The following is a 27,610-nucleotide window of genomic DNA, read 5'->3' as shown; positions in this document are numbered from 1 at the left end:
AGGATAGAGCCTGGACACAGGCTCTCTGCAAGCGGACCCAGCCTGGGAGCCTGAAAGTCTTACTTCCGTCCCCACAGGCAGAGCGCTTGGGGCCCACTACACCTTTTCCTGCAGCTCTGGCACTCCTGTCTGCACTTCCGACTTGGCCCTGCTCTCTGGCCTTGCCCTGCTTTTCCCAGACATTGGGATCTCAATCAGCCCCTCCAGCTGGTGCCCAGGGACAGCTTTGCTATAACCTTTTTGGCTGCTGCCTGGGTCTCCTGGCCCCTGGGATTCTCTGCTCTCCTATTGGGGTTTTCTACTTTGGGTAAAGATCTGCCTGCTTCTGAGCTCTGGGTAGGGTCAAAGTCTTGCAGCACCTGCCTCAGCCCTCAACTTGTTCCATGTGAATTAGAGGGATTGAGCCACTCCTCGTTTCATCCCCCCTCCTGCTCTCTTCAACTTACAATGACCTCAACTGCCATGACCTTAACTGCCTCCTAGGTTCCTGAAAAGGGAATAGTAATATTTCCAGTGAGAGTTGTCTGGGAGGGTAGACACAAGGAGAAGAGGGAGAATTAGAGAAGATGCTGAGGGAGCTCAGGGCAGCAACTGAGATGAGGGCATTTGGGCAAAGGAGCCAGCAGTTCTCTAGAAGAGTTGTTGAACTTTACCAATGTTCTCTTATTTAACACCCCCAATAAATAGATTCTATTATTATCTAGCTCCATTGAAGTATGTGTGTAAGGGGGTGGGACAGGCCCATTTTACAGATGAAGAAATGAGTCTGGGAGAGGACAATGAATTGTCCAAGGTTTTATCTAGTGAAGAAGCGGCAGTGCTGGGATCCAAACCAGGTCTATCTGATTTCAAAGTCTGGGACCTTTGCATAGTGCTAGAAAATGGTTCAGCATGGTCACCTTGACTTCTTGGTTTGGTTTTGTTTTGAGACAGGGTCTTGCCCTGTTGCCTAGGCTGGAGTGCAGTGATGCAATCTCAGTTCACTGCAACTTCTGTCCCCAAGGCTCAAGTGATCCCCACTCCTCACCCTCCTGAGTAGCTGAAACTACAGGTGTGTGCCACTGTGCTAGGTTAATTTTTGAATTTTTTGTAGAGGTGGAGTTTCACTATGTTGCTAACCTTGACTTATTTGCTGCTCTTGTACCCTCTATCCCCTCTCTCTGCCTTTCTGAGGATGAGGTGTCCTTTTTTGTCCACCCATACTCTATACCATGTCCTGGGACCTCCCTTTGTCTATTATGCCCCTGCCCCCGATTCTTCACAAATTCATAAGCACCCCTGCCGTCCTGAAAGCACTTTTCTTTAGCCCTTTACCCTGCTAAGCCTTTGGAAAGCTGAGCACAGAGCAGCCTACCCACTCCCCGGCTGCTGTGAATTTGCTGCAGCGGGGGTGGGGGATAGGCCATGGCCTACTTTGGTAATAAGGACTTCACTTAGTTAGAATGGAGGTTCCTGAGAAGCCACCCTGGATCTCCCCATCAGCAACGAGTTCCCTTGGCTGTGGCTTTAGACTTGAGTTACTTGAAGTTTTCCACCCAGACTCCTTATTCTAATTGGATTCTAATCCTGGAGTTTACCTGTGAGCCATAGTCCTTGGATTCCCATGTCTCAGGACAGAAACTAAGTCCTTTTCCCTCGTCCCCTACCTCCCATGTCAGTACCCAGTTTACCAGGCCCTCTACTCAACCAGGCCCTCATCAATACTCTTGAAAGATCTGACTAGGCCAAGGTTTAAGTAGCTGGTCATGACCCAGTGAAATGCACACGAAGAAGCCTTTGTGTGTTAACAGTGAAGTTTCAGAAAGCATGCAGGTGGGTCCTTGTGGCCCTCAAACCACCTATTAAGAAGGCAAAGGGGCCCCTATATATAGAATTTGCTACTATTTGTCTGCTATTCCCATGACCTTCTCCAAGTCTCTTCTGCCTATTCTATAAAAAAAGTCACTGTCACAATTGCAAGATAAAGAAATAATTGTTTTATCGTGCATCAGACTATGTCATGGGACGTCACAATGGCAAAGAGCCTAGTATAAAAATTGGAGGATGGGGTGGGGCAGCAGAGTGGGTTAGCAGCATCCAGAGCTGGGCTTTATCCAGCCCTAGGCCTCAGGGCATCACCTTTGCCTTGGGACGAGAGGAGAGTGGTTTGGGCAGGATGTGGACCCTCTGGCCAATTTCCAGGCCACGGTGAGGCCAAGAGGGGGTGGGCTATGTAAGGGCTGTGCCAGTTCCCCCTGGGACAGTTTGGAGCTGGGCATGTCCAAAGAAGCTCCTTTTCCTGTGGCTGTGGATTTCTTTGATCTCTGCAGCACTGGCGGTGGTTGGCCTGGGCAGTGGTTCCTAGAATTTGGTCTCATTAACCTAGGTCGCAACCTTCAGAACCCCAGGAAGATCAGCTTTAGGAACTCCCTGGCAGGTGAAAAGGGCAGTTCCCATCATACCAGCATCCAGCCTAGACCCACTGTTCCCTGGATGGGGAGAGTGGCTCAGCTCTTTCCTCTGGGAGGGGAGGGGTCCTCACTGTTCCCTCTTTCTGGATCTAGCCTCTGCTAGTGAGGCATAGTATTTTTTCTGGGCTTAGTAGACAGCTGAACAGCCAGCCAGGGGAGCAGCGGACCCAGCTGGGCAGCTGTGGCGACAGTTGGCTCAGCTTTCATCCACATCAGAGCTGGCCTGCCCCAAGATTATCACCACATTTGAATGTGGCTCCAGCACCTCACTTGGTTTTGGCTTCCTCCTTGTATGGACATTGAGCAGAGATCTTGGCTGGGGGCCAAGGGTGTTGACCCTCTTTTCATGAGGGAGCCAACACTAGGAGGCACAAACCACAATGCCTGGAGAAGAGTTTCTGCAGGCTGGAGCCCATATTCCGAATCTCGGATGTTGAATTCAGCCACTGAACAGAGGAGCCAGGAGCTTGGAGTCTGGGAACCCCAAGTGGGGGATCACAGAGCATAAAATCTCAGACCTGAAACTTAGAGCCCCAGTGTGGGGGCAGTCTGGAAAGTGGGCCGACAGCTACTTCCTCTGGTGATTGGGAGCCCATCTGAGAAGCAGATGGGTCAAGGGCAAGGTCTTGATCCATGCATGTCCTTCTCACAAGCCTGGGCGGGGCTCGTGATGGTTCGGCGGTTGTACAGGGTCAGGCCCAGGTTGCTGGTGCTGTCTCTTGGGAAATCTTGCAGTACCTATGGTACCTGGGACCCCAGGGACTCGGATGTGCTAGGGAGGGGTGCGCCACACTGCTGAGACCTCACTGTCAGCCTTCCAGCTGTTCACATCTTTCCTCAGAGCCTGTTCTGCCCTTAGGAACCATGTGGGCTCCAGCTCAGCCTGTGGTCTCTGGCTCCTGCTGCTTCCCTGCCCCTTTTCGTCCAGCCAGAACCCCTGCCCCAGGCTCAGACCCAAGAAGACCTGCAGTTTCTCTGCCTTCGGGTACAAGAACCAAGGAGGAGGCTTGGCTGGAGGACTCTTCTGGCCCTGCCTGTCCATCCAGCTTGCTGTGAGAGGTCTGGGGAGCACTGCCGTCTCTGATGTCAGATGGGCATTAGCATTCTTGTTTTGTCTGCTTCCCAGGACTGTTGTGGCCATCAAGTGAGATGGCCTGTACAGGGCCTAGAACACGTAGTATTTGCTCAATAAATTGTGTTGAGTAAGATAATGGGAGAGGACTTTATTGCACAGCCCTTTCCTCCCTCCCTCTCGCAGGTGTGTGTGCGTGTGTGTGTTTTCCTTTTTCAGTTTCATAGAGGAACAGTGCTGTGAAAGGTGACTCAGGGGCATGACTGCAAAGGCACAACCCTTTCCTCCCTCTCTCTCGCAGGTGTGTGTGTGTGTGTGTGTTTCAGTTTCATGGAGGAACAGCGCTGTGAAAGGTGACTCAGGGGCATGACTGCAAAGGCACAGCCGGGATCCCTGGTCCAGGATGGCAGCCTATATGCCTGCCTAGGTGGGTCTGGGGAGTGGTTAAGTTTCCTCTTCCCAGGGGCAGGCTGGGGCAGGCTGGGTTCTAGGGTGGGACTTCAGTCGTCTCTTGCTCTCATCTCCCTCTTCTTGCCTGGAAGGACCCACAGATATCGAACCTCTAGCTGTCTATGTAAGGGCTGAAATGAACCTGGTGCCCTTGACCTGGTATCTGCTTGTTCCCTTTCTCAGGGCATTTGAGAGACATGGCTTCTAGGCTCAAGCTGCCAGGAGTCCATGTGTATGTGTGCTGGAGAGTTAAGAGTTCTTTTTTCCAGAGGGTGTGACTTCCATCAAGTCGGTACCTATTTTCCCTGCCATAAGGCCCCCTCTTCCCCGATGACACGGTCAGTAGCCATGTGGTGGTAATACTCCTTGTTACTCCACCTTAAGTCTGCAAGTAGAAAAACGGACACAGATAACAACTGAGTGGTCAGTGGCAGCCACATGCGGGCAGCCAGAGGCACGAGCAAGGTCCCTTTGGTCAGTGGCAGCCACAAAGGCCCAGGCTTTGGGGAGGCCCTGGTTGGTGCCCTTGGGGTTGCCTGCCTGGTTTCGGCAATAAATAACATGAGGACCCAAAAACCAAACCAAAACAAAAAATACAACCAGTATCTCTTGGGGTAGGTGGTGGGAGACTGTTTAAATTATCGGCCTTCCCTGGGCCACTAGGTGGTTGCCGGCGCAGGGCTAGGCAGGCGGTCATCGGCACGTGTGCAACTCCACGAGCCGCTGGCACTGCCGGCACTTGACGAAGCAGCACCAGTGGAATTTGCAGCTGCAGCGTTCAGCCAGCTCCACCTGCGCCGTGTGGAAGCCGCGGCCACAGCACAGCAGCTCACAGCCGTCGATGGCCTTGGACGTCTTGTTGCATGTGCGGCCCCTCGTGCCCAGCACGCCGCTGCGCATGTCCTGCTCACAGAAGTCGGGGCTAGGCTCCAAGTACACCAGGTCCTCATCTGTGTGCGGCTTGAACTGTGCGTTGCGTGGCACCAGTGCCCTGGAGGAGCCCACGCGGCGTGGCTCCACCTCAGTGGCACCATCAAACTTCTCCTTCAGTGCGTGACCCACCTGGCGGAAGGGCGGCACGGCTCGCCAGCACGTCTTTACCTCACAGGAGCCTGACACCCCGTGGCACTTGCATTCCACCCGCATGTGTGTCAGGATGGCCTGTGGGAGAGGGTGGGGGAGAGGGGCCATCAGGACATGGCAAGGGAAGGCAGGGGAGGGGCCCTGGAGGCTGACAGCGGAGCATCGGGGTCCCTGGGGCTGATGCTGCAGTCAGATTTGCCGTTGTGCCTCCTCTTACGAATTACGCGGTACTGGGCTGCTAAGCAGTGTTGTGACAGGTGAACGAGGTACTGTCCCTGCACTTGGGGCACTGGGAGTTGAAGAAAGAGAAGCACTAAGGGTGGTGTCCTATCAACAGTGAGTGACAGGTGTGGGGTGGGGAGAACACTGCTGCATTTAACCTCCACGGGAACCTTGGGGAGTAGGCATCCAGAAGGCAGGTGGCATTACAGTTAGGCACATGATCTTTGTGGTGATGGAGAGAAAGGTTCACATCTAGCTCTGCTGCTCTTTTGGGGAATGTGTGTGTGAGAGACAGGGATGGACACATATATGTATGTGTGTGGGGGGGCCATATGTATGGAGGGGGCCACTTACCCCATTCTGTAACACCTGCCTGCCTGTCTGTACCCCCCTGTGGCCTGTCCTGAACCCCACTGGCCTATAGAAGGTGCCAGGTGCTGGTGAGAGCCTGCACAAATGTTTTCTGAGTGGCCGTGTGGGTGGGAGAGTCTGTGGGGCCCTGCCCATGCTATCTCTACCCCGCTCTTGGTGGGGGGTAGTGCCACACTACCTTCCTGCCGGCCTCATTGTTGTGGAGGTTCATGAGGGCTCTGCTGGATGAGGCCCCCTTGCTTCTCTCCCGCACATCCACAAACGACTGTGAGAAGGCCACACCGTAGGCGATGTTGTCAGAGCATCCTGACCACTGGAAGCCTGGGGTGTGGTGGGCACAGAAAGGGCTGCGGTGAGTGAGGGCCAGGGCCAAGCCCCCTGCCCTCCCACTCTGACCACCTCCTGCACCTACCCTGTGGACTGACCCCATGCACCGTCCTGTCACAGCCGCACTTCTCCAGCTCCCCACTGCTGCACGCCCGCGTCACTGCAAAGGCCACACCTGCCGAAGAGATGGCGTACACGAAGGCCGCCTCCCGAGTCCCTGTGGGAGGCAGAGGGAGGGCAGGGCTGGGTCCCAGGGCTCCTCCCTGCACCCTCCTTTGTAGAGGGGGAGGGGCATGTGGAGCCTCCTGCTTGCTGGAGGCCAGAAGGGAGCAAGACAGGCAGAAATCATGTGCTAGGCACCCCACGGCGCTTGTTCTTATCACACCAATAGCTGAATCTGCTTCCTTTACCAGGCGTGGCTTAGGGCTTTTCAAACGTGCAGATGCTGTCATCCTCACAACCACCCCAGGAGGCAAGTACTGTTACCATCTCCATTTAAACAGAGGCTCGGGGGCTTTTCCGAGGTCACTGAGCCAGCAGACAGTCTGGCTTCAGAGCTTGTGTTCCCAGCTCCTGTGAGAAGCCGTTCTCGCTCCCCCCACCAGAAGGTTCGTGAAGGTTTATGGAAGACCAGACAGGCTGGGAGAGGTGAACTGGCTTGCCAAGGCTGCAGGTAGAAAGAAGGCCTGGACTATAAACTCAGGTCTGGCCTGTTCCCCAGCTGGCCCCACTGGGCTCTGAGGAGTTGCCCTTCCTTATGTATGATCTTGCCCCTTCCTCTGAGACTGGGCCTGTTTCTGAAAATGTCTTGCTTCCTTAGAGTAAACCGTAATAACAACAGCTTCTACGTAACCCCCTAACCCCTACTGTGGCTAATTAGGAGATACCTATTATGCATAAGCCCTCCACCACTGGGGGCTTCATTGTCCCCCATTTTATAGACGGAGAAATGGAGGATCAGCCGGGGAAGGGATTTGGTCCCAGTCACCCAGCCAGAGAGCCATGGAACCAAGACTCAAGCACACGTCTGTCTGCCTCTGCCTCATGACTTCTCAGTGGTTCTATTTTGGTGCCCGCCCTCGTCCCTCGCCTGAATGGATGTTTTTATCCTCCTAAGAACTGTGCCTCGGGGGTGTAGCTGTTGTGGACTCTCTTTCTGGAGGTGGGGGGCAGTGTGTGAGCTGGAGTATGCACGGCCGGCTGGGTGTGTGACCAGACAGCAGACCATGCTCCCCTCCTGGGCCCTGTGAGGAGGGCCTCTGTACGCTGTGACTGTCCTTCTGTCTCTTGCCTGAGTGTCTGTGTCCGCAGGAGCAGAGGGGGCAGGTTTTGGCCCCATGGTTGGCAGTTACCTCTGTGACATCCAGGCCTGTGCTCTCGGCTGCCCCAGGGAGCAGTCACCGTGGTCAGATGGAAACAATCACCTTCTCTGTGCCCCTGTCTGTGGACAGAGGCAGTAGAGGCTGAGCACTGGGGTGGGAGGCAGCTCAGTCCCCGACCACTCAGGACGCCCTGTTCTTGGTTCGGCCCTTGAGCTGGCGATAGTGCCCACCACCCACTCTCCACTGCCCACTCTCCACCCTGGCTTGGCCATTTTGGGCCAGCAATGGGGGGCTTGGCTGGAGCAATGGCGCCTCGACAGCCTGAGACAGAGTCTTCTCCGAGTTAATCGAGGTTAATAGCAGGATCATGTTGGTTGGTTTTACGCTGTGGCCGCCCAAAGAGAGACGACTTCAGTTTCTGGTATTTCTGGTATTTCCAGGCCTGAACCAGCACAAATCTTTGCCCCAAAGACCAAGGGGGAAGGGAAGTCAAAGCAGGAGACGGGGCTGGCTGATGAGACTGGCGGGTCGCCTCAGCCTGGCCTCGCGTGGTCCTTCCTCCTCTGCTGGTCTTGGCTCCCAGGCCACCCCGGCCCAACCCAAGCCCCAGGCTGATCTCCCCTGTGTACTGGTGGTCCCTGGGGTGCAGGGCCCCCAGGGAGGTTGCTCAGAGAGATCTCTGCCTCATTCCCCAAACCAACATTCATCCACCGAGACTCCAGGTTCATTTTGCCCTGGCTTTGGGAACAAGAACACTGGAGTTTTCTCAGCTCGGGAGCGGTCCTGAAGGAAGAGATTCTGGAAGGAAGATAATAATAACGAGCTAAAACTTACAGACAGCTTACCACGTGCTGGGCTCTGTCTAAGGACTTCACATGTGTTATATACTTGTCCCAACAACCCTATGAAGTAGATACTTTTCATCCTTCTTTGACAGATGAGGAAACTGAGGCACTGAGTGGTAAAGCAACTTGTCCAACAATACCCAGCCAGGAAGTGGTGGAGCTAGAATTTGAGCCCAGGCAGCCAGACTCCAGAGCTTTTAAACCTGACATTATTCTGCCTCCCAGAGGCTCTGAGCCCCTGGGAATACACATGCAGTTGATTCCACCTCCCACATATGGAGCCAAGAAGGGCTTCCTTAGGTCCACCCCAAACTTCACATGCTGTAGGACAAGCCCAATTCCCTCTGTGGGTTCTTTACTGGGGGACGGTGAACAGTTGGCCTCTGGGCTCAGCACAGGAGGCCCCAGAAAGCCTGGAAGATGTGGGCAAGCATCTGTGCCCCTAAAGCTGACGGCGGCTCCTCCAGCCTTCTCTACCTGGTTCTGGTGTCCAGCCCTTGGACTCCAGGGTGGTGGCCCTTCCCAGCTCCTCATCTCTGCCCAGGTGCCCAGGCTGGAGCCCTGCTCGCTCGAGGAGGACCTGGCAGAGCACTCTCCTCAGAGGCCACTCAGATATAGAGAAAGAACTGTAGTCCACCTGGGCAGGTAGCAGCGGGAGGCGGGGGGGTTCCCCAGCAAGGTGGCAGATCCTGCTCCCTGGCCAGGGGCTTTCCAAGGGACGAAGGCAATCCTCGCCTTGTCCTTTCCTGGGCCAGGGGCCAGGGTAAGGCAGAACTCTATGGTGCCTTCTTCCGTTTTCACACAGCCATTTGCCCCTTCTCACACCCAGCTCCTTTCTTCCTGCTGTTTCTTCTTCCCAGAGCACCCCTGGCCTCTGACGTCACAGGCCTAAATACTGTGTGTCCTCTGGGTCCAGCCTCAATGCCACCTTTTCCAAGGTGCTAAGGCTGCCTGGGGCTGGGAATTCAGTTAACCCGTAAATCCACTAACAGCCACTCTTTCTGAGGACTTGCTATGTGCTGTCTAAGGCTCATGACAGCCTTAGCAATGAGCTCTCTACAGCTCTGCTCTGTGGAAGAAAAGGTGAGGCTTGGTGGCTTGTCCTGGGTTCCTCAGGCAGTAAATGGCCAAGTGGGGATTAGAACCAAGGCTTGTCGGACTCCAGGCCTGTGCTTTTCAGAGCGTATCACTTGTGAAGTCTTTCCCAGATATAGGAGAAGGAAGGATATTCAAGCAGTTAGGAGTGTTTGGAGAACTGGCTAAGGCTGAGTTGGACTGGCAATGAAGCCATAGGCTTGCTGATCCCCTGGGTGCCAGGGCACGTATCTTGGCGGAGGTGAGGCCAGCTGGAGTCCTGGGGAGGTGGGGCAGGACAGGCACTGTCTCCCAGGATAACCTTATCCCCCATTCTCCAACCTCTATCCCTGCCCAGTCTGCCTTTCCAGATTCCTTTACTCTCTTGGATGTGCAGAAACCTACCTTTTCTTGAAACCACCTCCAGGAAGCCCCTTTGGATTTAAGAGACAATATAGGATCAGGGAAAGAGCAAAGGTTTCAGAGCCAAAGTTGTATTGGATTCTCACTAGCAGTGTGACCTTTCTTTCTGAGCCTTCCTGAGTTGAGTGTTCTCGACTCTAACATGGGGATAATAATGCCACCCCGGCAGGCCAGACCTCGCACCTCTGCCTCCCTGCCCCATGTGGTCAGAATCAGGATGTCCCCCAGATTTATCTTCTAATTGTCTTGTGTGTGTCTGGCCACTGCAGCCTCAAGGCATTCCTAGTCTGGGAATGTCTCGGGGGTAACCCCTCCCCAGATCTTCTGTAACTTACAGCATCGAAAGGCTGGGTCACAGAGGTAACCCAGGAGAAAATAATGTTCTCCCCATCACTGGGTCCGATGTGATGCCAATATTGAGGATAAAGGTGAGAGCACAGGTTCTAGTGAGGGACGCCCAAGACCACAGAGCATTTGCTTCTTAGGTCCAGGTGGTGCCACAGTCAGGAAGGTGTCCTAGATGGTTTAGACATGGGGAATGGACAGACAGGCCTGGGTTTGGACCCTCACTTTGCTATGGCCAGGGCACCACATGGCCTCCCAGTCACAGCAGTCAGACCCTGAAGGGGCCTCAGAATTCATCAAGTCCTTCATCTCAGGACAGGGACTTGCTCAAGGTCGCAGAACGAGACACAGTAGAGGCAGAGGAGGCCCGGTGCTGTCTACAAATGGAGGACAGCAGGAGAAGGGGAGTTTTTATTGCCTTTCCTGCCTCTCCCACCTGCCCAGGCACACCTTTGCCAGGCGCTATGGCCTCCCTCCCACCCTCACACCCTTTGGTTCATTCGATATTTATTGGTTTATTTGATATTTATCAGTTCAGTATTTAACGATCCATTCAATATTTATCAGTTACCTATTATGTGCAGGTCCTGCTCATTTAATATTTTAATATTTGTTGATTACCTATTATGTGCAGGTCCTGTTCTAGGGCTTGGGATTAAGTAGTGACTAAAATACAGAGGCCATCCCTCATCTAGCCCTGAATACCTGCTCAGCCAAGAACCACCGATCCCCGCCCTCCCGGCTGTGCCAGATACCATCTTTACCAAATTTTTGGTAGATTTTCAGCCTAGAACACACAGTTTTGCCCCGAATTACACACCTGCCTCATCATGCATCATCATTTCACTGTCCATCTTGCCTCCAGGCCAGGAGCAGGGGAGGCTGTGAGACCTGGGGCAGTGCTGGCAGTGGGAGAGCACCCCCAGCCCTGAGCCGTGTGGGGGTCAGTTAGCTCTTCCTAGGCATCATCTCTCTGATCCTCACGGGAATCCTAGGAGGCTGGTCCTGGAGTGGTCAAGGAGGACACTGGGACTTAGAGAGGGCACGGACCTTCCCCAGAATCTCCCAGCCAAGAGTTGGCAGGCCCAGGGCTGGGGATGTTACCGCCCTCTGCTTGCCAAGTCTCCTTTCTCAGCTGTGATGTGGGAGAACAGCACTGTAAACTCAGTGTCACGAGGATGACCTGACATGATAGCACACCACAGGCCCTCAGCAAATGGGGGCTCCTCTCCTCTCAGACCCCGGGGTGGGTCTGGTCTGGCCTGCTAGCTTTGTCTTCCATGTCTGACGCCACAACCCAGCCAGGCCGCTCATGTATGCAGGCTCCGGCCATGCCCCCAGTCCTGAGAGCATGTGAGTGAGGCCCGCTTACACAGGCTACTGCAGATGACAGCAGCTGGTGACGGGAGGCGTGTCTACACGAAGTGCTTCCCATGCATGAAATCACTGTATCTTCGTGACAGCCTCATGAGGTGGGCCTATGTGTGGCCTTGTTGCGAGGCAAGGACACAGATGCTCAGGGGAGTGCAGGCACTTGTCCCAGGTCATCCTCGGCCTCACCCTTCCTCCATCTGCCTCACCAGCCAATCCCTGGACCTTCTGAGAGCAGTGCTTCCCTCTCAGACCTCAGGAGGGACAATCCCCTTTTCCTCTTAGTCAGTGGAGACAAATTAAGAAGTTTCCAAGAGGAATTTTACTAGGGAAGAAAACCAAAAACGTAAAAGGGAGGAGTTTGATGAGTGGGCAGAGCTCAGCCTCCTTCTCCAGGTGCGACTGGCACCTGCCGAGTGTGACTGGCTTAGTCTCGGCACCTTGACATGTCCCTCTCCAAAGGGGATTGGATGTTCGACTCCACCAGTCAGACTTTAGTCCAGAGCAGGTACCACCCAGGCCTAGTAGGAATCTCAGTGTCCCTCAGATGCTGAGCCGGTGTGGGTGCCCCCTTGGTTCCTCCCCCAAAGGTAAGGAGGGCTTCTCATGGGGTCCCGAGTACCCACGATGGCTTCAGGCCAGCATTGCCCCAGGCTACCTCCTTCCTTGCGCCTTTGAGTCCTCTCCCCTGACCTGCTTTCTGTCAGTAGATGACATCCACTGTCTCCTCCGTGCCAGGCTTTGCCACGTGCCAAGAAACAGGTTAATGAGCCATGAACCTTGCCTTCGAAGGGCCCGAGTCCTAGTGATGGGGGAGTGGAGTCGGGTGAGGAGATACGCATTTCAATCTAAAAGGTGTGCTAGAAGCAGTGTGAACACAAATGGCTTAGACAAAAATGTGTGTCTATATATAGAAATAGAGAATAACAAAGCAAATGGGTGAAAATGTAAGCTGTTGGTGAATCAAGTGAAAAGGATATAGGAATTACTTGTCCTACTTTTGCAACTCTTCTGTAAGTTTGAAATTATGATTTAAAAAAAATCCCACAGCAAGAACAAAGAGCTTTGGAGCCCAGAGGGAAGAGCTGAGAAGGTGTCGTGGAGGAGGGAACTGCTGAGCCCTCAAGAAGGGGGCTTGGGTGTTTGGGGTGGAGGACATTGCATATGCAAAGGGAGGAGTGAGAGAGGGTGACAGCCTGCCATATGAAACCCTACCAATCTATCCACCAATCTGTCCAATACACACCTACTGTGTCCAAGGGCTTCCCAGGCTCATGGGCTGCTGTTTGAGGCTGGTTCTGGGGCTCCATCAACCAGGCAGCCCTGTTATCCTGGGAGATCCTCCACTGCCAGGCTGCTCACTGGGTCTCTGTTGCTTTTCCAGAGCAGCGATGTTCAGCAATGCCAAGCGAGATCATGCCTTTTTGGCCCCTGCCAGCTCTTAGGAGAATGACTTCCAAATTTCTATCACAGTTGGTTTCTAGCAACATCCAAATGGTTTGCTACAAGCCCAGCAGCCCCGGCCGTCCAGGACCACAGGTGTCAGGAGAAGGGTTGGCCCAGGCAACCCCTTCCTGCTGCCTGAACAAGTCAAAGGGCCCTGTCGACGGATAGTGGCTCGGAAGTGCCAGTTTCATGCTCAGGAAGTAGAAAAAGGGGCCCATGGTTTAGAGTACTTCCTTGAGGGCGGGAGCTTGGCCGGCGACCTCTGGAGGAGACTTCCAGTTCCATAGACTGTTCTCTATGCCCTGGCCCCCCTGTCTTTGGCTTAATGCCATCTCACATTTCTGGTCTCAGCTGAGGACCAATCTCCTCGGAAAAGCCTTCCCTGAGCATCCCAGCCCCAGCCAGGGGTGGTGTCCACCCTGTGCTCCCACAGGCTCCCCTGGCCCATTGATCACAGCGTCTCCTCATCGAGGATAAGACCACAGACCTGGGAGCGGGACGGCCTGGGGTTGAGTCCTGGTTCTACCACTTTCTACTTTTTTTTTCTTTTTTTTTTTTTGAGATGGAGTCTCGCTCTGTCTCCCAGGCTGGAGTGCAGTGGCACGATCTCAGCTCACTGCAAGCTCCGCCTCCTGGGTTCACGCCATTCTCCTGCCTCAGCCTCCCCAGCAGCTGGGACTACAGGCGCCCGCCACCACGCCCGGCTAACTTTTTTGTATTTTTAGTAGAGACGGGGTTTCACTGTGTTACCCAGGGTGGTGTCGATCTCCTGACCTCGTGATCTGCCCGCCTGGGCCTCCGAAAATGCTGGGATTACAGGCATGAGCCGCCACGCCCAGCTGGCTCTGCCACTTTCTAGTTCTGTGACCTTGGGCAAGTTACTTAACCTCCATGTGCCTGTTTTTGTGCATCCCTGTATCTCAGGGTTGGCTATGCTGGAGGTGCACAATAGGGTTGTTCAGGTGTACCAAGGAATGGGATGGGCCCAGATACTGGAGGCCAAGTGCTGGGGTGGGAAGAGCAGCGGGCCAGGGGTCCAGAGCCTCGGGTCTGAGCCCTGACTGCTTCTCTTCCTCTGAGGAACCTTGGGCAAGTCAGTGGTGTCCCCTGCCTGAGCCTCAGTTTCTTCCTTAATTACCTGCTTACACTTCCAGGAGGCCAGCAGTGGAAACACGGTGCTCATTTGAGTGCTGCCTCAACACAGAGCTGCCGCCTCTTCTGATGGCCCCCATCCCACACACGCATCCCACCTGGATCATCCTCCTGTCCTGGGGCCCCCAACGCTCTGCATCCTTTATGCCCTCACTTGGGTCCTGTGCTGGTTTTGCTTCAGAAATGACCTGCAATAGTCCCGTTGCTCACGAGCGTCTCATTTCCTGCCGGGCCCATGCCCTGGCACCGCAGGCTCCCCTGCAGCCCCACACGCCCTTCCCTCACCTTGCGTCACCACCTTGCCGAAGACGGGCAAGGAGTCGAGTGTGGAGCAGTTCCAGCGCCGGTTCCGGAACTGGTACTGGCACTCCTCAATGGCCAGCTGGGCACCGCGGCGCACCGAGTCCATGACTTCCAGGTTCCGCTTGCACATCTGCACCTGCCTCTGGATCAGGCCCTTGAGTTTCTCGCACGTCTCCTCCTCTGAGATGCTCCCCACCGACGACAGCTTGGCCAGGTACCTGGGGAGAGGGTGACACGTGATGCAGAGCCCACCTCCTCATCTTTCCCGGTCCCGGACCAGGCCTGAGCTCCAGCCCGGGTCTCTGGGAACTGACTCGTCCCAGTGACTGGGCCTGGCTGCCGACTTCTCTCTGGATCCAGTTACAGGCCCTCTTGCCCGGCTCTAGGGGCACCAAGGGAGTGGAAATGCTGTCTTCTGCAAAAAGCCTCTATCTCAAGTTCAGCAAAGCAGGTGGCAGCAGTGGGAGGGAAGCTCATCGAGCCCCTACGGGATCCCTCCCTGCCCTGGCAGCCCCCGTGCCACTGTCTGTGCCAGGACGTCACCCCAGACCTGGCTATGGGATCCCACTGTTCCCTGCCGAGATGCCTTCTAGCTAGGAGGCTGGAGCAGCTGTCTGCCCAGGGTCTCTCTTTCCCTGTCCTAGGCAGGAACCCCAGTGATCCTTGGCTGACCTTCTGGCCACAAGACCAAGATCCTCACTGCCAGCCACATCCTAGGACCACCAGATGGAGACCAGTGTCATTGCTGCCACCCTTTAGAGGTGGGACAATGAGGGCAGTGATGGGCTAGAGGTCTAGGGATGGTCAGGTTATGGGTGGTGGTGGCGAGAGTGGGCTGTGTGGACGCTTCAAAAGCCAAGTGCAGCATGCTCTCCCTCCCCCAGGGGCTTGCCCAGCACACTGAGTCTCCCAAGGGTTGGGGATTTTCTAGGGGTTGGCTGTGAAGAAGCTGTTGCATCTTATAAAGGAAGCTGCACAAATTTCTTGTTGAAGAAGGATAAAGGGAAGGTAACTGCTCTTTGGGCCTCAGTTTCCTCATCTGTAGTAAGAGAAGGGACCACCGGTTCTGTCTGAGTGGAGGAACAGCTACCTGGAGCAAGAGGGATCTGTGTGAGAGATGGCCTGACACTGGCCCGAGGCAATGAGGCAGGAAGTCGCCATTTGTTTGCTGAATGAGGGAATGAATGAATGGTGACCAAATAGAAAAGCACACAGAAAGTCCTACTTATGGGAATTCTTTCTGATGATAAGAAGAAACTTATGGAAGTTCCATCAAACTTCTATGGAACTTGGGACTGGGCTAAGTACTTTACATTATTGCGTTTAATCCTCTCAGCCAACCAGCTGCCATTTAAAAGAGGAGGAAACTGAGGCACAGACATTTTAAGTAATTTACCTCATGTGCAGGGCTACACAGCCAGTGAGGTTGAGCAGGACTTGAACCTGGCATTTGCCTGGCTTCACAGCCTTGGGCAGAGACAGTATTCTCTGTGTGGCTCAAAGACTAGAATTGACACTGTGGCCAGAAGCTGCTGGGAGCTGGGTTTGTTCAACCCAAAGATGCTAGCCAGGGTGCAGCTGGGGAGCTGTCTCCCCATCCCTGGAGGTTTGCAGGCGGCAGCTAAATTTTATTTGTCAGGTATGTGGGTTGGACCAAGTGACGGTTCTTGAATCTGGCTGTGCATCGAAACGTGTGCAGGGTTTGTTGGAAGTGGAGGTGCCTGGGCCCCAGTCCCAGTGGGGGTTGGTGGGCCTCTGAGGTTAATTTAATGTGCCTTAGGTGCACCTGGGAGGCTAGGTGGGCACTGGCCTGGAGAGCAGTCTGCATAAGTATGGGTGATGTTTCCTTCTCAGCCATAGGGAGCTCTGACTCAGGGATGCCACTGTCCTCCTCACTGTGGCATTGATCCCCAGGATGTTTCCTTTTCCCCGTGGCTGTGGAGCCTGAGCCTGGCTTTCCTTATCTGTAAATGGAGATAACGGTTCTCACCCAGAGGGCTGCCAAGAGGAATGCCCGTGATTTGCTGTGTGATGCACCTGGCTGTCAGCTGGGCACATCCTAGGTGCCAGGTAATTGTGGGGGCAAGTGCACAGCATGGGGCAAGTGCAAAGTAGATGGTCTCAGGCCGAAGAAGGCCAACCTCCCCTCCCCACCCCCTGCATTCCTGGTCTCCCAGGGGCCTCCCCGCCCCTCCTTCCTATCTACCAGGTGGTTCCCAGGGGATGCACAGACTGGTGGTGTCCTGACAAGGCCCAGGCAGGAGCTCGGAGCCCCTTGGAGGGAAGACAAGGGCAGGAAGGGGGCTGAGAGGCAGCAGAGGCTGCATTTGAAAGGGGAGGGGCCCACCCGTCTTCTCAGCCCTGCCTGGGTGCTCTTCCTGCCTGTGCCCAGCCAAGGGGTCGCCTGTGGAGCTAGTCCCACCTGTTGCTCTTGGCCTGCAGGGGGCGCCAAGAGCCCGGCTACTGGCGGTGGGCCAGGTCCACGTTCAGGCCACAGGTGTCCCTCGGTGGGGGGACAAGGAATTGAGCCTGACGTTGGATCCTTTCCTGCTCAGACCGAGGCTTGGCGTCTTGGAGAAGGGTGGGGGCCCTGTTTGCTCTATGATGTGGGGGCACAGAGCTGGCCCATCCCCAACTCAGTCTCTGCTCCCACAGCATGCAGCCAAGAAGGCTGCATCTGGCTGTGCTGGGCCCTGGGCTCTGGTCAAGGGAGGCACCCAAGGGCAGGGGTTCTCTGGGCAGGGGGGGCAGCCTCTGACCCACCATGACCTTGGGCAAGTCCCTGCCATACTTGGAGCCTGTCTCCTCATGGGTACAGTAAACCGGTGGGTCCATATGGCCTTTCCCACTGTCGGAGTTGGTGGGCCTCCTTCTACTGGCAGGGTGGGGAGTGGCCGGGCCTCAGGGGCCTGCTGGCCCCATGCCAGGCTGATAGATGTGTCTCTGCCATTGAATCAGTAGTAAGATGGACCAGGGGAGCCACCTGCATCCCCCCACCCAGGCTCAGAACGCAGCAAGGGGAGACTGGCTGAATGACAGTCGCAGGGGCTTAGGGTGAGCTGCTGGGCTGCCGTGGCCGTGAGTCACTGGGCCAGCTTCCAGGAAGGAGCTGAGCAACCTCTTCCGTTGGCACCAGTGCCCACCCCCAGCCCCTGCCTTCATCTGGCACAGCAGCTGTCCCCTTCCGTACACACGAGGCCCAGCCCCATCCCCACCCCTGTTCCCCCAGACCCCAGGGTCTCGCCCGGGCAGGGCTGGGTGCCAGGGCTGGAAATGGAACCGGGCACCGGCTCTAGAGAGTGAGAACCCCAGGCATTACAGGCCCTCATCCACAATGTTTCTGCTTGCCCGTTTCAGTATCCAACTAGCATTTGGCACCATTTCACAGATGAACAAACTGAGGCTACGGAGATAAAGCAACTTGCTTAAAGTCCCACAGCTAGAGCGGCGAGCTACAGTGCAAACCCAGCCCTAACTCTCAACTCTCTTTCCTCTGTACCTGGCTGTGGATATGCCCCATTTACCTGCTGAGGGGGGCTAACACTGCCCTTGGTGCCTCACACAGGGCACAGTGCACAGAAGGTGTTTAATAAATGCCTGCAGCAGGATGGAGGGCTCTGTCCTGACAGGGTTCCCTCTGCTTCCCTCCTGGCAGAGTGCTCAGGATGGGGAAGATAAGGATGAGGGAGGAATGTGGGGGCTGCTGTGGTCTTTTGATCTGCTGAGAGCCTGGAGACCCATCAGGGCGAGGCCTGATTAGTACTGGACACCTTAGGATTCCCAGTGCCCTAGGGTGGCTCAATCCCAGAGACACGTGTGCCGTCCACTGACCCTGGAGCTGGACCAGGCTCAAAAAGGGCACCAGCCCTTTCTAGGGGTGACAGAGAGCCAGGGCGTGATGGGTGGGCCGGGCCAGGCTGTGCAGGGCCTTGGCCATCCCTGAGGCTTCTCCTGTCGTGGCTGCATTGCCCCAATTTAGGCTCCTTCCTGCCACCACGGAGTACAGGCTTAGCAATTTGCCACCTGCTGCCCTGGCCACCCAGGACTCTCGCCATGGCCATGCCGTTGATCAGGTTACCCCACCAGCCCAGACCGCCCCTGCTGCTGCTACCAGCCAGCTCATGCCCTGATCTTCTCCAACGAGGGCTGCAGGTCCTGCAGGCTCCTCCCAGGAGGCCCTCCCCGAGCCCGGCCCGTGCCTACAGCCTGCGAGGCTGGAGGGCCCTTGCCCTGCCAGGGAGATCAGATCCTCTCAGCCACCTGCTGTTTTCATTAGAAACTAAAATTAGCTGGGCTTGTCCCAAGCTTTTCCAGGTTTGCTTGCTTTTTAAAAAAAATATACAAATTCCTAGAGGAAAATCTGCACCTCTGCGACTCCTCCCAGCTCTTACGCTGTGAGTCAAGAGGAGAGGGGACGGGAAATAGCTGGAGCATTTGGGAGGCCAAGCAGATCAGTGTCGTGGGTCCCAGCCCTGCGGGTGTCCAGGTGGGGGCTGGGACGCCAGTGCAGGCCTCTCTGCCCCCTCCCTTTGGCCTCCCTGCCTGCCTGGGCCACATTTAGAGCCTCCTCAGGAGCGGTCGTGCCTGCGATACCAGGGAGGAAGGAGGCCAAGTGGGTGGGAGGGGGAGCCGGAAGAAAACGGAGTGGCTGCTGAACAGAGCTGCCTTGGGGGATGCGGGCCAGTGGGGGCGAAAGTGACCACAGTCCCCATCCAGGACTGTGTTCTTAGGGGGATGGTACCTGGTTTCCCAAGATCCTAACCATACCCCCCACTCACTTTTACATCTTTGAATGTTTCTATAACCACAGTCTTGGTATCCTGCTGTGCTCCCCCTGATGGTGCCCTAGCCTTGGAGACCCTTGTCTTTTGGCATGGCAGGCAGTGCAGAAAGGACATGGACCAGGGACTCCTGGGTCCAAATGTCATCCTTGTGTTGCTTGAAGCAAGTTAGTGAACACCTCTGAGCCTCAGCGTGTTCATCTGTAAAGTGGGGAGACTGGAATTCCTGCACGCAGGAGGCCTAAATGAATGAAATGTGTGTGCAGGAGATGCTCGTCCCTGCTGCAGCATTGTCCTAGCAGCACCTTCAAGATGCTCACTGTCATCGGTGCCGTCACCACCCCTCCCACAGCCTCTCCCAGTTCCTCTGGCCACCCCTCTGCTGCACCCCAGACCAGACCCATGCTGACTTCTGCTCATTTGTGTGTGTGTTTTTTTGCTTGGGTCTCTTGGCCCTCTTAGTCCTGGGTTCCCGGTCTTTTTTTCAGCTGATCATGCCTGAGAGGTGGGACACGCTCCCCCGGGGTACAGTGGATGACCTCAGCAGCCATCCCAATGGCAGGCTTTTGACAGAGTCTCCAGATGAAGTCTGCAGAGTTTGACGATGTGTTTCCTGGCGACTGTCAGTCAGACCCTGTGAGGCTGGGGAGTGTGAGAGATGGGTGGAGGGGATGGTGCTGCTAGGACATCAAGAGCTGGGACACTGGGGTGAGGGCAGGGACAGTGGTGTACAGGACAAGCTCAGGAGTGTCAAGGGGACTTGGAAACCATTTGTGGGCATCACAGAGTGGATGCATGGGACCTTCACTTATACTCTGCAATCAATAGTCATGTGCTTCAGTATGTCCTTAGTGCAACAGCACAGGGCTGGCTAGGCAGGTGTCTTCCCCTCTGTTTCGCAGATGAGGAAAATGAAGCTCAGAGAAGCATGTGTTTGAGCCCATGCAGCCTGCAGTGGAAGGTCAGGATTTGAAAACAGGTCACTCTGGCTCCTAAGCCAAAGATGACCCAGGGTACTGAGGCATGAAGTTTGGCAGTCAACAGACAGTGACCTGAGGGAGGAGGCCTGATTCTTCCCTTGATGGGTCTTTCTAGAGCCCCATGTCTTTTCTGAACTACAGTGAGGTGTCTGGGCTGTGTTCAGGAGTAAGGGGTGCTGGGGACAGATGTCTGGGTGGTTATGGGACTGCCTGGACAGTGTGGAAGCCTGTGGTCTCTGTAGCTGTTGGGGCCATGGAAGGGTTGCTGCCACTGGTCCAAAACCCCTGGAGGGGCAGGCTTTGGAGACACTCATGGTGGTTTGCAGGGCAGTGGGTGCTGCCTTCACCCCTCAGCCTTAGCATGGTCCTAGGTCTCTCAAGGCCCAGGCCAAGTCCTCTTGGCCTCAGGTGCATTTCCTCAGGCAGAGAGAGAGAACGGCCTCCCCTGGAACCCAGGCCTCCACCGCCAGTGCACACCACTCTGCACCTTTGGGCCCCTTTCCCTCTTTCCTGTCTCCTGGGACCCCTCGCTCCCATCGCCTATCCTTGGAAGCCTCAGTGCCCTCATTTTCTGACTCTTGGTTTCCCAATTCTCATTACTTCCAGTATCCTGGTACCCTAGCTCCCTACATTTCACTCCTGAGGGCTCTGTGTCCCCCACTTCCTGTTTGGGAGCCCCCAACCCCATTTCCCATCTCACTGTATGTATTCCCAGCGAGCTGGTGGCTGCCTCAGGGCCACAAAGTAGCCCCTTGGACCTGAGCCTGGATGGCCCCAGAGCTCTGCCAGGTGAGAACTTGCCTTCTCTCCCTGAGGCAGGTGTGTTGTTGGGGGGAGTGGGTATCAAATTTAAGGCTGGCCTGACCTCACCTTGTCCCCCGATTTGCCAGCAGAGAGCTCTTCCTTTGCTAGACCCATCCGACCTGTGTCCCCACAACCTTTCATGTCCTGTGGCCACTGACCCATTGAACTGTCCTCCCTGCTGGGCTGAGGGAACCTGGGGTTGGGGAAAGAGGAGGGACAGGTGAAACCCCAGCAGAACTGTCCAGAGCCAGTGCTGGCCTCCTGGAGTGAGGCTCCCGGTTTCTAGTGAGTTCATCGGCCTTGGGGGATACCTTCCAAAGGCCCAGTCCTAGGAGAGCCTGTGGCTGAACCCCTACTTCCACCCCCACCAGGGTGGGGCTCATCCCCCCAGCAGAGAATAACTGGCTGGGGGTACAGGGCTGCAGGGCTGCTGTCAGCGGCTGCGGGAACAGCTCTGGGAGACCTGGGATGGAGTCCTGGTTCTACCACCGCCATGCTGTATGGTCCTAAGTGCCCAGCACAGGGCCTGATGTGAGGAAGTGCTCAACATGTTTGCCTGGGGGCATCCCAGGCCCTCCCTGGCAGGAAGGTTCCCCAGGGGGTTGACTGAGAATCCCCAAGAACCCCCTCACTCTCATGCCTCGAAGCTTGGGTTGCTGGAACAGCTGGGCACCCGACTCAGGAGGGGTTATTCTGCTGTCTCCAGCCCTTGGGGAAGGGTCTCTAGGGCCCAATCCTGGGATTTCAGGGCTTGTATGTGAACAAATTGAGAAATAGGGTCTGAAGGGACCATTCACAGTCATCTCAGGGAAGGGCCCTGAGGCCCATCAGCATTCCTGCTGTTCTAATGGGCCTCTCCAAAGATACATGTGAGCTGTCCGAGGCTCCTCTCCCCTGGAGGACGCATCCCTTCCTCCTCCCACCTCCCTCCCGCTCTCTCCTCAGACCAGGTCCCCTCCTCTGCGGGGTCTGACTTGGCAGGGAACTTTCAGAACACAGTTTGGTTTCAGTTTGCCAGGACATGGGGGAGGGGGAGCTGGTGGGGTCACGGCAGGGAGCGAGCCGTCCCGAGTTTGGCTGAATCACAGAAGATGCAGTTCAGGACTCAGAGATAAAACCTGGCAACTCCTGTGGAAATCTGGAGAGCAACCCTGGGGTCGCAGCTCTGCCTGCAGCTGCGCCTGCTCCATGCAGTGGAGGGGTGACTGGAGGGCCCACGGCAGGCAGCTGTCACCCCACCCATGGCTCCCTGGCCAATCTGCGCCCCACTGGCTCAGCCCAAGCCCCTCTTCCCAGAGGCAGGAACAAGAGGAGGAGGCTTGGTGCAAATGCTCAGCTTTCCCAGTGTACCCACAGGGCCTGAGTTGGGCGAGTTTCAACAGGTTTGGGGAGCACTGTCTTGTCAGATGCTTGCTGTGTTGCTCAATTGCTAATCCAGGGCTGAGGGAAGAAAGTCAAACCATAGCAGACAGCTGGGTCGTGACTGCTGCCTGAGCAACCCCCTCGGGCAGAGCCTGGTCCTGGGGCGCTGCAGTGCTGGGGGAGAAACACTCAGCCTGGCTCTCAGGGTCTGTTTCGGCCCAGCAGTGAGGGGCAGAGCAGCAGGTCGGGGGGGCAACAGACACACTTCCTGCCACCCACCTCTGTGCCTTTTAGTATCACCTGAGCCTCAGGGCAGTGGAGCAGAGCCTTCCTCCTACTGCAGGCCTTTGAAGATGGGCTACCATTGGACAACAGCTGAGAACCCTCTAAACAAGCCCACCTTTCATTCATCCATCAAAGATTGGCTGAGCACCTAGTACCTGGCAGGCACGTGCCAGGCACTGTGAGATATTCAGAGGTGTTTATGCCACAGCCACGGCCTCCAGATGTTTATAACCTTGTAGAAGCAGTAAAGAAACCACATGATTAGACTAGAGTTATATATAATATGAAACGGTTCTATAGGCAGGGGATGAAAGCTGTAAAATCTGGACATGGGAGAGCAGTTCCAGTCCTGCTTCTGATTTGCAGAATGACCTTGGGGAAGTCATTGCACGTCTGGGCCTCTGAAGTGGGGCTGAAAGTAATCTACACTCCTGTCCTCTGAAAGTGGTTGTGGTGAGGCATGGAGGGGAGGGTGTGTGGTTCAAATGGGTAATGGTTGTGAAAGATCTTTGCAAACCATTGATTCCTGGGGGAATGATTTTGCCCCCCCCCAGGGGACATTTGGCAAAGTCTGCAGACATTTTGTGTTGTCGCTTGGGGGGATGTTACTGGCTATCTAGCCGGTAAAGGTCAGGGATGCTGCTAAATATCCCACAATGCACAGAAGAGACCCATACAGAAGACTCATCCAGTCCCAAATATCAGTGATATGGAGGTTGAGAAATCCTGGTGTAAACTGTAAAGCACTGTGGGGATGTTTGTGATTGTAATTCACTGCCCAGAGCCACGGAGGAGCCCTAAGGAGATGGATTTTTGACTATTTAGAGGGGAGAGAGGGATCTTTTAAAGCTGGGAATCAAGGGGACACTTCCTGGAGGAGGTGGGCCACATCTTTACCTGTGTGGTTGGCACTGCACATCTGGGCTGGCCGTGCCCCATCCCTGCCCCAGGGAGTTGTGCCCAGAGTGTTGGGCTTCACTCCACCCAAGGCCAAGGGAGATATAAACTGTCCCCCGGCCCCCGGGCAAGCAGGCTCAGGGGAGCTTGGCCCGAAGTCGCACACCAGTGGGAACTCAAAGCCAATGGAAAGCATGATGCGTCCTTCGCTGCCCCCAGGGCACGGAAAGGTGCTCCCAGCAGCAACTCCTCTGCCTGGCAAGATTGGCTTGTGAGCCAGGCTAGGTCTTCCTGACTCTGGGAGGCTCCTGCGGGGGCCCTTGTTGAGCAAGGGGGTTGCAGCCTAGGATCCTACCTGTGTTAAATCAGTGGATCTGGGTGGGACAGCCTGGGATAAACAGGGCTTGGGAGCAGCAGCCTGAAGGCCCGTTTTCTCCACCACCCCTATCAATAGGGACGCAGCCCTGCAGCTCCCTGACAGCAGCCCTTGCTTCCGGCAGCTGCCAGGGCTGCCATTTCCATCAGCGTGCCTGGCCCAGTGCCAGCTTGCCACACGCATGGGCTCGCTCTTTCTTCCCAACCACCATTGTGCACCATTTGCATCAATGGGCTCCATTTTACAGATGAGAAACCCGAGGCTCGGAGAGGTTAATAACCTGTCCAAGGTCACTCAGCTGGGCAGGGCAGAGCTCGGTTGGATCTCAAAGACCCACTTCTTGGCCATGCCGCCGGCCTGCCTCTGAGTGCAGCGTGGTCCCCCTCCCCTCACCCGTGGGATTCTGCTAGAACCCCACTACCCCACTACCTTCCTCAGAAATCCACAGTCCTGAAACCTTAGCTTATTTATTCCCTAACCCTCCCCAGCACTTCCATTTGGGGTTCAGAACGATCTGCTGAGGACTGTGGCCCCAAGGGAGGAAGGGGACACCCAATATGTGGCCCAGAGCTGGGACTGGAACCCAGGTATCCTGACTCCCGGTACAGCCTCAGTGCAGGGAAGAGGGGACATTAGAAACATTTCTGAGCTCAGGTCCGTGGCAGGGCAGCCTCCTTAAGGGCAGAGTCCCAGCCTTCCCCCAGGGACTCTTCATCCATCGGGCCCTCCCTCAGTGGTGGGAGCCGTCACAAGCTGTCAGCGGGCTCCTCTGGGTGCCAGACGAGAGTCTAATCAACAGCTCCCAGCTTCTCTGGGCCTGCCCAGGCCTCAGGCTGCCCTCCCAGCTCCAGGCTCCATCCTGCCCAACAGCTGCACGCAGCGGGACACCTGGCCTCCCCACCAGGCCACCTGCCCTTCTGAGACAACAGATAGTCCTGGCTCTCACCACTGGCCAGCAGACCCACCCTGGACTCCAGGGTATTGGGAGGCGAGCGGAACCTAGACCTTGCTCCTTGGCAGGTGCTGTCAGCTATCCTCTCGGGGCCAGGCCTCCTCATACCTCACACTTGAAAAGACACAGTGCCAGCCATCATGCCTGCATGGACACCTGCCTGCCCGAAGCTTTTCCTTCTAGAGGCAGCTTTTCAGTCGGACACCTCTGGCATTTACCAGCTGGGTGACTTGGGCAGTTACCTCTGCGATCCCCAATCTTCTCGTCTGTAACGGGATTGAAACGTTGTTGGGATTTAGATCATGCTGTGGGAGTCATTATAATAATTATTATTGTCATGATCATACAGTCTTCAGACCAAGTCCCCCTCTGTGCCTGCTCGGGCTCACGCTCAGCTCTTTCCTCTGACAGCCATAGAGCATGTGCCCTGTTCCACCCAGTCGTGGTTTTATCATGTCTTTCTACCTAGACTCCAGGCTTGTGGGAGGCCAGGCTGTGACATCCATTTCCCCCAGAGCTGCCATTCCTGGCCAGCTGATTGTTCGACAGAGGTTGATAAATATTGGACCCAACCTTGGTATGTGCCCAGTGTCTTCTCCTTCATAGCCTCTCTGGTTTGGGAGGGTCCTGGGAAGCCTCTTGTTCCTCTTGCCTTGGGTGGAGCAGAGAGACCCTTGGCTTGAAGCCGGGGGTGGAGCAGGAGTGAGCTGGGTCATCCAGAGACCTGCTTCGTGGCAACCTGAACCATCACCGTTGCAGAGAACAGGTTTGCCAACCTCTCTTCTCCTAGGCTGCCCCTCCTCACCCCACCCCCAACAGCACAGGCAGGAGAACTGAGTTGTTGGAATTCCCCACAGTTTGCATGATCCAAAGCCGAGGCTGCCTTCCTGGCTGGGATTCTGGGGGTGGACATGGGTGAAGGTGAGTGGTGATGCCACCGGGCCATGCTGGCTCCACTTTGGGACAGCTTCAGGGAAGGGGGTATAGGGTCACTGCCTGGGAGTCAGAACACCTGGGTTCAGTTCTCAGCTCTGAGTTTGGGCAAGTAGCTTCCACTCCCTAGGCCTCAGTTTCCTCATCTGAGTCAAAGATGAGATGCTCCTGAAGGACTTTCCACTGCAGATGTCGCTGTCTTCCATGTAGGCCTGGGCCAGACGCTTGGACTGCCACTTTTTTTTCTTTGTTTTTTGTTTGTTTGTTTGTTTTTTGTGGCTTTGGCAGTGCTGGGCAGGTGAGACACAGTTCTTGCTCCTCCTGATGCTCAGATCTGTTTTGGAGACCCCCGCTCTGAACCCATGCATTCAAGAACCAGCTCCAGGGACACCCAGGGTCCTCCAAGTCCAAATCAGCTCCCTCCCCAGCTCTGTGACCCAGGCTCCATTCAGGGGGTGGCCTGCAGGGGGGCAGTGGGAGAAGGTGGTGGTGCCTTGCTTTCTGTACACTCTGCCACTGCTCCTGAAGTGTTAATCAAATTAAGTCTCCAAGAAAAACAAAAGCTCCGCAGCCACTTCGGGCTGCCTTGGAGTCGTTTGCTCTCGGAACAGCTGGGAGAATTCCACATCACCTCCGTCCCCCAAGCCCTGGGTGGCTCTGACCCCAACGAACACACTCCTTCCAGCCTGGAGGGCTCTGGCTGGCCACAATGACCTCATAGCAACAGCCATTGGACACTTGGGGCAATTTCATGGGAGATATTTGTTCTTTGGTCTTGATGCAGAGAGAATTTTTTCCTCTCTCCCTGTCTCCATGGAAACCCCAGCTACACTGTTGGCGATCCCCCTTCCCACCCCATGCTTTTCAGATCAATATTGGAGCTTGGCTCCCCACTGGCTGCCCACAGCGGATGGTGGCAGAGCTCTGGGCAGGAGGAACTGCGGCCAGGGTTAAGCGCGGGGCATGGGGAACTGTCCCTGAGCGGGGATGAAAGGAGCGCAGGTCCGCTTGCTCCCTGTCCACCCACTCACTGGAGCTCATCCCTTTAGTCTCCCTCCCTGCAGCAAACCTTCTGCCCCTACCCAGGGAGCGCCCTGAGCGCAGATCCAGTCAAGGAGAAACAGACAGGTCACCAGCGGTTACCACCCCTTCCTCCTTAGGCTAGACACGGGGAGGTGGGGGGCCGTTGTCTTCTTTAAGGTCTGGACGGAGTTTCTTCCTGCCCCGGGGAAAAACCAAGGCCCGGCCAGCGCCAGCGCCAGCCCCGGGCCCTGGGAGACCAGGCGTCCTGGTCCCTTCCTTCTGTCTCCGGCTCCCGCCCCCCAAGCAGAAACAGGTCCCTGCACGCCTCCAGCCCAGCCCGCAGCGCGGCGCAGCTCGGCGCTGGGAGCTCGCTCCGGACTTCTCGGGATTAACCTGCTATTATGTCCCGGAGCCCTTCCCTGCAATGGGCTTCCTCGGCGACCTGTCAGCCCGGCTGGACTGCACCCCGCGTCCGGCGCCCCTCCCGGGCCACCGCCCCGCGCTCGCACCCCTGGCGCCCTCGAGCGCCCCGAGCCGCCTACCGGTGCGGACGCCGCCACCGCCACCCCTGACGCCTCTGGGCAGGGAGCCGGACCCGGGCAGGAGGGGACCCCGGGTGTGCAGAGGGACGTTCGGGCCGTGGCGGCGGCAGCGGAGCGAGCGAGCCTCCGATCCCGCGGCCGAGACACCTGCCGGGCTGCCCCGCGCCCGCTGCCCCGCGCCGCCTGGCACCGGCCGCTGCCCCCGGGGCCTGCCCCGCCCCGCCCCGCCCCGCTCGGCCCCGGCCAGACTTACAGCCAGTTGCTCGCGGCGGCTGAGAAGACGGCGAAGACGAGGAGGCGCAGCGAACGCAGGCACGAGCGGGGACTCATGGTGCCGCCGCGGGCGCCCGGCCCGGGGCAGCGGCTGCGGCCGCGGGGGGCCTCCCGTCGGGGCTGCAGGTGGGCGCCCGCGGGCGGG

At 56.3% G+C, this 27,610-nt stretch overlaps 1 protein-coding gene across 1 annotated transcript; it reads right to left on the bottom strand.

Annotated features, from left to right (window-relative positions):
- On the bottom strand, positions 1–27,610 carry WNT4 (Wnt family member 4). Its single transcript, XM_034957770.3, has 5 exons — positions 27,446–27,610; positions 14,240–14,475; positions 6,062–6,193; positions 5,828–5,970; positions 1–5,133 (listed from the first exon to the last, which is right to left on the bottom strand). The coding sequence occupies exons 1-5, from the start codon at positions 27,520–27,522 to the stop codon at positions 4,666–4,668; spliced, it is 1,056 nt and encodes a 351-aa protein (XP_034813661.1). The 5' UTR covers positions 27,523–27,610; the 3' UTR covers positions 1–4,665.

Source organism: Pan paniscus, chromosome 1 (genome assembly GCF_029289425.2).
Source record: "Pan paniscus chromosome 1, NHGRI_mPanPan1-v2.0_pri, whole genome shotgun sequence".
In the NCBI taxonomy this organism is placed as follows: Eukaryota; Metazoa; Chordata; class Mammalia; order Primates; family Hominidae; genus Pan; species Pan paniscus.
Note: the sequence above shows the minus strand (reverse complement) of the source record. Positions and strands in the feature narration are given on the sequence as shown.